The following is an 11,573-nucleotide window of genomic DNA, read 5'->3' as shown; positions in this document are numbered from 1 at the left end:
GGAAAAAATCGTTGGAATGGGATGGAGTGTGTAGGCTGAGGAAGCCGCAGGGGGCGTGTCCTCCTCCTCCTCCTGTTGGGGATCTCCCTCTCGACAACAAACCCACATTCAGAGCGGGGGGCACATGCATGATGACGTCACGCACGGTGAGGAGGATAAAACGCGGCTCGCGTGTCACGCTCAGCGCTTTCTCTGCCGCGGACGCGCCCGCAGCATCATGCCCGTCCCAGGCGCACGGAGCCCGCGGACACGTCTGATCACTGAGCCGCAGTTTGAACACCAGCACTAGGTTCTACTCATGCTGCCACGGACACACGTTTCTTGGTTTCTTTCACGGAGCTCCGGGATGGGAAAGCTGTGAGAGACTTTCTCTCCTCACGCGTAATTACGCACCGGACTTTACGCACACGCAGCTCTCCGCCCGCCATGGAGCAGCAGTCCCCGCCGTGCGTCCTCATGTACGTGCTGGTGCTGTCCCTGGGGCTCCTGGTGCACAGAGGGCTCTGTCAGCACTACTACCTCCTGCGGCCCATCCCGAGCGACACGCTGCCGCTGGTGGAACTAAAAGAGGACCCCGACCCGATGTTTGACCCCAGGGAGAGGGACCTTAACGAGACCGAGCTGAAGAGCGTGCTGGGGGACTTTGACAGCCGCTTCTTGTCCGTGTTACCGCCCGTGGAGGAGCGGTACACCGGGAACGATGAGCTGGATGAGTTTGACGTCCAGCGGGGGGGAGGAGCTCTGCCCAAAGACATCCGGGCGGTGGACTTTGATGTTCAGTTTGGGAAGAAACACAAGGCGAGTAAGAAGCTGAAGCGGCGGCTGCAGCAGTGGCTGTGGGCCTACTCCTTCTGCCCGGTGCTCTACACCTGGACCGACTTGGGTAACCGCTTCTGGCCCCGGTACGTGCGCGTGGGCAGCTGCCCGAGCAAGAGGTCGTGCTCGGTACCGGAGGGCATGGTGTGTAAACCCGCCAGCTCCACGCACCTCTCCGTGCTCCGGTGGAGGTGCGTGCAGAGGAAAGCGGGGCTGAAGTGTGCGTGGATCCCTGTGCAGTACCCCATCATCACGGAGTGCAAGTGCTCGTGTTCCACTTAAACCTGGACGTGCACGCGCACCCACCCGCTGTATATCCGTGTACAAAGTCAGTATTATTCATCCTGAGCAGATACTTTATTTGTGGAGAATATTTGGTTCTTTATGTTTTGTATTTATGGAGCCGTGCGCGAGCGCGCGCGCGCGCGCGCACAGAGACTGGATGAAGATGATGGACCTTATGAGTTTAAAAGGTGGATTTATTCTGTAAATTATGGAAATGTGCTATTTATTCTTTATACCTGTCCAATAAAACGTCTCTGAAACGATGTGAAACGCAGTCTCTGGTCAGTCACTCACGGTCAGTCCGTGCGCGTTTGGAGTACTTGGCGCACAGTTTACGCACGTGTGTCTGTTTGGAAGAGGACGAGGGACAACTTTGATGGAGAAAATTACTTTGGGCAAATCGAGTTCAAAGGCCAAATTTTTGCGAATAAAGTAGAAATGTAAGAAAAAAAGTTGACATTTCGAGAATATTGTTAAAATATAATGTTAAGTTTAAGGTCCAAAAGACTAGATTAAAGTCAAAATTTTCAAAATAAACTTAAAATACTTGGTGATAACAGTTGTAGGTTTGCTACTAAAGTCAAATCTACAGAAGCTGACTAGGGCCAATTCCACTGTAAAAAGTCCTTCAGTGATGTCATTAGTATTACATTATTTTACGAAGCATATCTGCACCAATAAATCCATTAAAAAAGTCTTTGTGAAAGTTCCAGATAAGTAATAAAGAAAATAATTTTATATCCTAAAATTGGTTTTTACCAAACTCATTAAATCCATTGAACAAACTAAAATTTTGAGCGTTTACCAAAACTAAAACTCTATGACACGCCCACATACTGCAGGGTGAACTGTATAGTATAGATCAGCTAAAGATTACTTGGATCTAGTTTAGTTTAAACTAAACTAAAATATATGTAAAGGGTTAACTAAAGCTGCAAAAAATGCTTTTCTTGAATAAAAATGTTGGACAAATACCTCTTTCTTAACTGTAACAGATTTTATTAGGTATTTCTTATTAATTTTATCAGACTGTCAAAACATCAACATATTTTGAGTGTACATATAATTTACTTTATGTAATAAGTATGACGTAGTCTTCTTTTCTTTTCCTTCATAAAACCATTAAATACAGAAAAATACACAGTTTTGAGTTTTCTGAAATAAAAAAACAAAAGTTCACTAAACGACTAAAAAGGGTTTGGAAAATGTGAACTTATTTTTTTGTTGTTAGATCTGAGCAGCAGTTTTTACAGTGTATACTCCACCATGTCCATCAAAAACTGACCCTAATGTGTTTCCGTAGCTCCACAGACGGACTGAATGATCCATAACTTCACTAGTTTTTACTTCTGAACACATTCAGTTTTTTATAATATCTCTTCAAAGATGATACAATGCTGTGTTTATGAGCTAAAAGCAAACCTTTGACTTTTATCACCTCATCGTATTTTGAGTTTCTTTGCGACATTTTGATTTTATTCTCAATTTTAATGTCGTATTTTGACTTCATTCTTGATTTGCTCATAATTAATTTCTCCATCTAAAGCTGCTCCTATTTGAGCTATTGCATCACTGGCCTAAAAAAACCTCTGTCAAACTGGCTTCATGATGGAAAAGAATATAAAACCATGTGTTTATATCAGACTAACATGTGGGTCAGTTTGTGCAGAAGTGTGAACTTATTTTTGGTGATTTCTATTTATTTTTTTGCCTGTTTTCTGGCGTTATTGCATGTCAGAGGTGGATTATTTCTGTCTGTGGGTAGAAATGATTCGAGGAGAACAATTTCCATTTATTGTTGCACTACGGAAGCAGATTAGGGCCAGTTTTGGTGGAGAAAATAATTTTGTCCAAATGTCCAAAGATAAAAGTCAAAGATTTGCTAATAAAGTAAAATCTACAGAAGCTGACTAGGGCCAATTCACCATATGACAACAAACAGCAGATCGTGGCCATGTATCGATGAATGCGTTAAACCAGGGTTTTTCAAATGGGGGTACGTGTTCCCGCAGGGGTACGCAATGGCACTCCAGGGGGTATTTGAGAGAAAGCGAGAGAGAGGGGAACATTTGGTCCCACCCCAGCCACGAGATGACCAGAAATGATAAAAATTAGAGAAATAAATATATTCAGGCACCACTAAATCAGTGTTTTTCAAACTTGGGGTCAGGACCCTAGTGGGGTCGCTAAGAGCAGTGTTTTTCAACATTTTTCAGTGAAAAAATCCCAAGGCACACCACCAACCGAAAATGTTAGAAAAATGAAACTTTGTCGCCTATATTAACAATATACAGTTATTCTTATCAAAGTTTCTTTTACTATTTCTTATTTTAATAAAATGTGTTTTTAATAGGAATCAAATGAACAAAAAAATCTCACAATTTTTTACATTAATTTTTTCAAAATAAAAATGTAATTAAAAATATGCAGTTATTTTTTATTTTTTTTATCAGCGTCTTGAATACAAATATAAAACAAAACATAAAATATGATTAGAACTACAATTTAACTTTATTCTGTTAAATATTGTTTTGTTTTCCATAATGTATTTTTTATGTGATATAATTTTATATTATATTTATATAATATATAAATATATATATATATATATATATATATATATATATATACATACACACACACACACACACACACAAGTGTGCCACAGCCCAGTGGTTGAAAAACCCTGGCCTCGAGTTTAAATGGGGTCACCTGAAATTTCAGAAAAATTTAAATAGATTTTTTTTTATTATTATTATTAATCATTAATAAAATATAATTTATTTTTATTTATTTATTCAGTTTTTTTCCGACATGGTTACATTCACTTTTTTTACTTTTTTTTTTTTGTACATGTACATTTTTTTTGTTTTTATATTATTAAAACAACACAGTCTTAAACAACTGTATTTCTATATTTTCACTTTATGAAAATATAAATCTAATTCAACTAAAATACAGTAAAGAAAAAATTATATCTGATCTGCAACGTGATCAAAAACTAGTTCTAGAAGAAAAAATGTTTTTGGGGTCACCAGAAATTCTTGATATCATAATGGGGCCACGATCCAAAAAAGGTAGAGAATCACTGCACTAAGCGCTGTTTGTCTCCACTTAATTAGATTCTTTAAATTATGTTATCAATATCGTTAATTCCATCATAGATGAAGAAATAAGAAAAAGGGGTTCTAGAACCATCGTTAAATATTCATCAAAGTTGGGTTTAATATCAAAGAGATTCTTTCTCTTTTATCTCATAAACACAGCGTTGTAAAGTCTTTAAGGACGATGAAGTTATGGATCATTCAGTCTGTCTGTGGCTGTACAGAAGCTACGGAAACACATTAGGGTCAGTTTGGATGGACATGGTGGAGCAGATGGTGAATTGGTCCTAGTCAGCTTCTGTAGATTTAGTATTTTGACTTTATTTTCAAGATTTCAAATTTAATGTCAACATTTTGACATTTATTCTTGATTTGCCCAAAATTATTTTCTCCATCAAAATTGGCCCTAATCTTCTTCCGTAGTTGCACGTAATACGGCCATATCTGGCAACACGTGCGCTCCCTAATTCCCCTACCCTTAACTGAGCAGGTATGGAAGATAAACAGGCGTGCATGTGCTCTTCTTTGGGCTCCAGTTATAAACTCTATTGTGGTTTCAAAGCTGATGGATTCAGTGGCTGCAGCTGCTCACATGTTTCAGTGAAACACACGCACACACACACACCCTCCTCTCCTTTTGCAGCCCAGTGGGAGGTGAGATGACCAGCAGAGATGAATCTGAACACTGTGTTTTATTGGTGTGGAATTTGGGCTGAAATTAGCTTTAGTAACACAAAGATTGCACATACGCATAATATTAGGACTTAAACTAGGGCTCACCAACCTTTCTGATACTGTGAGCTACGTCATAGCTACGTCATAGCTACGTCACAGCTACGTCACAGCTACGTCACAGCTACGTCACAGCTACAACTAATGTCATAGCTACTGATTAGTCTGAAGGATTTAGAAAAGCACGTCTTAATAAATGTTCATGGTTTTACTTTATTTAGAGGGTAAGATAATAATGAAGGCTATAGCTGTAACTTAAAAAGGTAGGAAATGTTTAAGTTTCAAGATGCAACACTTTATTTCTCCTACTTTATGCAATTGTTTCAATATATTTCATAGAAAATTGTCATCTTCTTATTTTACAAACTACTTTTAACTGGTTGTATAACATGTAACAATTGCAAAATGTAACAATTGTCATATTTTATGAAAAGCTATCTTGACTTCATATATATATATATATATATATATATATATATATATATATTCAAATCAACAAAGCGTCTCAACAAAATGACTAATAACACACATGGACTACAAAACAACACAAAATTTCAATTTAATTCAATTTTATTTGTATAACGCAATTTACAACAAAGTCATCTCAATGCGCTAAAAATATAACATTCATAATAAGAAAGAAAAAAACCAACAAGATCCACATGAACAAGCATTTAGTGACAGTGGGAAGAAAAAACTCCTTTTAACAGGAATAAATCTCTGTTAGAACCAGGTTCAGAGGTGGCAGCCATCTGCGTGGACTGGTTGTGGTTAGTGGACAGAAGGACCAACAGAACAGGATAAAGAGATAGAACATCAGAGTGTTCCAGACTAGTTGAGCCGTGAACCACAGATCAGGAAGTGACATCATCAGCTTCATGACACTGAAACAGAGCAGAGGGAGAAGAACGAGGAGAAGACACTGACTGCAGAAAAACATGATACATTATTATCAAATCAGTCTGTTTCGGCCTTGGACCTCACTCCCAGTGCCTAGTCAGCACTTATTATAAAGGTGATCAATCTCTTCCTGTTTATTGGTAAGATAACAGTGACTCTAAGGTCTGTAAATGTGACCGTTCTCAGACGAGCCCATGTTTAAGGACGATAATAATAAAGAAATGTACAAAATTAGTAAAAAATCTTAATATGACAACAAAAATTCACCACAATACTTGCAAACAACATGACTACAAAAAACACCCACAATTGAAAAGAAAACCACACAACAAGTCAAAAACACAAAATAACAGCGAAATTTACAAAACAAAGACAAAAAGCCCACAAAACAACAACAACACACTAAATGAGCCCTAGAAACACTGAAATGACACCAAACACACAAAATGAGACACAAATACACAAAAGGACAGAATAATGTACAAAAAAAAAAACGGTTTATACATGAGATGTTTACTGTATGCAAGGAAACATGCAAATATTTATTACCAACAGTAAACGTGGGGGGTGAAAGTAACTAGTTACTTTTTCTTTGCGTAGTATTGAATTGCTTGTTGGATGTAACGTTTGTTGTTCCTGCAGAGTTTCAACATTCTCATAGTCTTCGCTGAAGCGTCTGAACGACCGCAAATCCTCAACAAATCCATTCCAACTGTTGTGGTTTGTAACTGTAGAGCCACATGTGACACTTTACAGCCTGTGGTTGTCAACACTGGCTCTGAAGCGGTCCCAGTGTTGTCCCCCCCACCCCCTCCCTCAGTGGCGTCAGACTGCAGGGCTCCACAGGGCCTGGCTTTAGTTGTAATGATGCTCCAGAGCCTCACGGATACATTATAAACAGATATAACCTAAGATGTGTAGCACCAAGCTAGGCTAGCTAGGTAACAATTCAAGCCTATTTTTTGCTTATTTTTACCATTTTTCTGCAACAACAAACAAACTTTCCATATTCTAACATATTTTCATAACTTTTTCTTGCCATATTTTTGCTCCTTTTAATGTGTTTTTGCTACATTACTTATGACATTTTTGTCCCACGGTCAAGACATTTTCAGCACTTATAAATCTTTTCCACCACAATTTAACCACATTCACCATTTGTCATGTCATTATTTACCAGTTTAAACTAATAGTTTTACAGTGTTTTGATTTTCTCCCTGGTTTCTTATTTTTTAATTTATTTTAATTTAGTTTTTTGTAGATTTTCTCAACATTTCATACATAATTCATAATTATTTTTAGCTACTTTCCACATGCATGAAGCATTTATGGAAGTTCTCTAGAAACTGCAGCTCAAACTTCTTTTATTGTTTTACCGTAGTTTGTGGCATCAAAGTTTGAATGTTATCAAGGTAATAAATGAAGGAATATTTAATTTGTGTGCATGCTAACGTGTCAACAGGATGCTAAGTGTGTGGTAACGTGTTGACAGGATGCTACATGTCTGCTAACATGTTGACAGGATGCTACGTGCGTGGTAACGTGTTCACAGGATGCTACGCGTGCGTGGTAACGTGTTGACAGGATGCTATGTGCATGCTAATGTTGACAGGATGCTAAGTGTGTGCTAACGTGTTGACAGGATGCTAAGTGTGTGCTAACGTGTTGACAGGATGCTACACGTGCTAACATTTTGTCAGGATGCTAAGTGCATGCTAACATGTTTACAAGATGCTACATGCATTTTAACGTGTTGACAGGATGCTACGTGTGTGCAAACGTGTTGACAGGATGCTACGTGTGTGCAAACGTGTTGACAGGATGCTACGTCAGTGCTAACATGTTGATAGGATGCTACGCGTGCGTGGTATTGTGTTGACAGGATGCTACGTGTGTGCTAACATGATGATAGGATGCCACGTGCGTGCATGTTAACGTGTTGACAGGATGCTAAATGCATGCTAATACCAGCTACAGGATGTTGATCCATCACTTCTTGGCTTTCTGCGGTGTCGCTCCTCTGTTAGCCAACAACACAGAGCTTTTTTTCGCCTCTAGTCGTGCATTAGCTTAATGATCTCTCTGGGCACCGTCCCCCCTCTGCCCCCCGCGACTCCCTCCTTGAACCTAATCAACCTCTTTCTAATCTGGCTGCTGATTAAACTTCTGCTTCTTCAGATTTTCTCCTGATCAAAGCGTATTTCTTGGCCAACAATATCAAACGTGCAGTCTTTGATTTATCATCACGAATGATGAAACGATGGAGGAAATGTGAGCAGTTCATTACGAGGCCACAGGCTCAGCAGGTTCAGTCGTGTTTATTCTGCAGAAAACACTGAAACATGGGAATCGCTGATGAACCAAATGTCCTAAAGTCAGACGTCTCGGAACATTTGTGAATTTGTAAATTGACGAGCGCTGAAAGACGTTTTTCCTCAGGTGTAAGAAATTTACCATGGGCGGAGTTTGAGATTCTTACCAGGAGGGGCAAAAGATAAAATAGAATTAATTATATAGACCGTCTGGAGATAAACGCCAACCACAATGTGTGTAACATATACAACTAGAATATTAGCATTTCCTGAAGAAAATGCAAGTGAGGATACAGGTTCTGGCTCACGTTGCACTGCATTAGATTAGCATTAGCATTAGTTTGCATTATCTAGCATTGGCATGAATTTATATTAGTTAGCATTATCTAGCATTAACATAAAGTTATATTAGCATTAGCTAGCAGTAGCATTGGTTAGCATTAACTCTCATTCATTTCAATGGTCCAGAGAGATAAACTCGGCTTGGCTGACAACGAGTCAGACAGAGATTTAGATTATTTTTACCGTTTGAGCATTGATTCCTTGACATATGTTTTTGTGAAAACGTGGTATTGGTCTCCGAGGCAGAAATGCCCAGTCAGCTGCTAAAGCTACTGCTGCTAAAGCTAATGCTGCACACGAGCTAAAAAAAAATCAGGTTTTTCCTGCTTTTAATCAGCTGATCAGAGCTGTTTCACTTATGTTTAGTGTTATCTTGTGCACTTCATTCAAATTTGTAAATAGAATTAAAATAATAGCTTAATAAAAACAATCAATGTGAATGTAATCGTCTCTCACAATGGTCTGAGGTGCTGACCATTGCGTGTAATGGTCTGTGATTGTGACCAAAACAACACCAAGTCCATTTTAGGTTTCTGCTATTATACGAATTACGCTTTAGCAAATAAGTAGGTTTTGAGTTTAGCCTTAAAGGTGGAGAGAGTAGCAGCCTCCCGTACTATGACTGGAAGCTGGTTCCAAAGGGGAGGAGCCTGGTAGCTGAAAGCTCTGCCTCCTGTTCCACTTTTTGACACTAACAGGAAGATTTTAAACTCTATTCTAGATTTTACAGGAAGCCAATGAAGAGAAGCCAATACTGTAGAAATATGTTCTCTTCTGTTAGTACCTGTTAATATTCTAGCTGCAGCATTCTGAATTAACTGGAGACTTTTTAGTGAGTTACTAGAACATCCTGACAGTAGAGATACAATAATCTAGTCTAGATGTAACAAATGCATGGATTAATTTTTCAGCATCACTCTGGGTCAAGATATTCCTGATTTTAGAGATATTACAGAGGTAGAAGAAGGCTGTCCTTGTGATTTGTTTAATATGAGAATTAAAGGATAAGTCGGTATCAAAGATAACGCCTAAGTTTTTTTTTACTGTGGTGCTGGGTGACAGAGTAATGTCATCTAGAGACACTATTTACTCTGATAATTTATCTCTGAGGTGTTTTTGGACCAAATAAAATCACTTTGGTTTTATCCTGGTTAAGAAGGAGAAAGTTACAACTCATCCAGGATGTGATGTCATTAAGACAAGCCTGGAGTTTTAATAACTGATGAGTTTCATCTGATTTCTTTAAGAGATAAAGCTGTGTATCATCTGCATAGCAATAGATATTTATATTATGTTCTCTGATAATGTTACCTAGTGGAAGCATATATAATGTAAAGAGTATTGGTCCTAAAACTGAACCTTGTGGAACTCCATTATTAACTCTGGCTGAGGAGAGATTATTAACATGAACAAAGTGGGTTCTGTCTGATAGGTAGGATTTAAACCCAAAAACACTTTCCAGTCTCTGCAGCAGTAGATGATGATCCACTGTATCAAAGGCTGCACTGAGATCTAAGATCACCAGAACTGAGACCAAGCCTCTGTCTGAGGCTAAGAGGAGATCATTGGTTACTTTTACTAAGACAGTCTCTGTGCTGTGATTGGCTCTAAAGCCAGACTGAAAGCTCTGTATAAATTGTTCCTATAGGTGATCACATAGTTGACCTGTGATGGTCTATAATTGGACAAATCACTTGGATCAAGTGTTGTTTTTTAAGGAGCGGTTTGATTACAGAGGTTTTAAAGGCCTGTGGTACATAACCTGTTACTAGAGATGTGTTAATCTACTTCATCATATTAGTGCTGATTGGTGGAAGAAGACGCTGCTGTCCCTATTTTGTTGCCGCCGAAAAGGCGCCGGCCAAGTTCTGTTCAGGGGCCCAATCCCAAAAGGCATTGTTCTCTCCTAACACAGTCTCCCAAGCACAAACCCCCCATGCACACAAATGCACATCTGTTACCTCTGTTTATAAACCCCAGATTGGGGGTGTTGAATGTTTCTCAGGTAACTGTAAAGTTTTGCAATGTTCGTCACTTTCTCTGTGCCCCTTTAAAGGTTCACTCTGTGCCTACTGCAAATATGCCCTACTGCAAATACTCGCACCTGCGAGTGTTGAACAGGTATCTGCGGACGTACAGGTTCAAGATGCTAACACTCAGACAGCTACTGAGCGCTATCAATCCGGGGGATTGGTTCACAACTATAGATCTCACGGACGCTTATTTTCATGTGGCAATACACCCGGACCACAGGCAGTTTCTAAGGTTTGCATTCGAAGGTATAGCCTACGAATACCTTGTGCTTCCGTTCAGTTTGTCGCTCGCCCCTCGCACCTTTACCAAATGTGTCGAGGCGGCGTTAGCTCCTATGCGGGAGAAAGGCGTGCCTGTCTTAGCCTATCTGGACGACTGGGCTCTGTTAGTGGGTTCGAGAGAGCAGTCAGCAGCAGATCTGTCTCTTGTTCTGTCCCATATCCGAGCTCTGGGCTTTTCAGTAAACATGAAAAAGAGCTCGCTGACCCCGTGTCAGCAGTTTTCTTTCCTCGGTCTGGAGATTTGCTCTTTAACCGGCCAAGCGCGTCTGTCGGAGGGCAGGGTGGCCGCGTTTCACCGCTGCCTCGCTCATTTTCAACTGGGACGCAAACTACGTTTCCGATTGGTCCTGCAGCTTTTGGGCATGATGGCGTCTATAATTGCAGTAGTGCCGCTCGGACTGTTAAAGATGCGCGCTTTTCAGCGCTGGTCTCGCTCACACTGGCTGTGTCCACAGCGTCATCTCCAGCGGATGTTGATAATAACTCCGTCTTGTATGATGGCTCTCCACCCTTGGAGGGATCCCGGGTTACTAAGCCAGGGCTCCCCGGTAGGGAGGGTGTGCTTTCACAAAGTGGTGACCACAGATGCCTCCCTGATGGGATGGGGGGCTCTGTGCAACAGAGCAGCAGTGAGAGGACTCTGGACCTCAGTACAGAGCAGGCTTAACATAAATTATCTGGAGCTGCTGGCAGCTTTCTTGGCCCTGAAGTATTTTTGCTCTGTGCTATCAGACCAACATGTTCTGATCAGGACGGACAACACTACA

The 11,573-nt window shown here is 40.1% G+C and overlaps 1 protein-coding gene across 1 annotated transcript; it reads left to right on the top strand.

Moving 5' to 3' along the window:
• The first annotated feature begins 204 nt into the window (after positions 1-204).
• nog1 (noggin 1) lies at positions 205-1,267 on the top strand. Its single transcript, XM_028455687.1, has one exon. It carries the CDS (start codon positions 427-429, stop codon positions 1,096-1,098), a length of 672 nt encoding a protein of 223 aa, XP_028311488.1. The 5' UTR covers positions 205-426; the 3' UTR covers positions 1,099-1,267.
• Positions 1,268-11,573: the final 10,306 nt, after the last annotated feature.

The sequence above is a fragment of the Gouania willdenowi genome, chromosome 8, assembly GCF_900634775.1.
Source record: "Gouania willdenowi chromosome 8, fGouWil2.1, whole genome shotgun sequence".
Lineage (NCBI taxonomy): Eukaryota > Metazoa > Chordata > Actinopteri > Blenniiformes > Gobiesocidae > Gouania > Gouania willdenowi.
The sequence above is the reverse complement of the archived record's forward strand: the minus strand, read 5'-3'. Positions and strand labels throughout refer to the sequence as shown.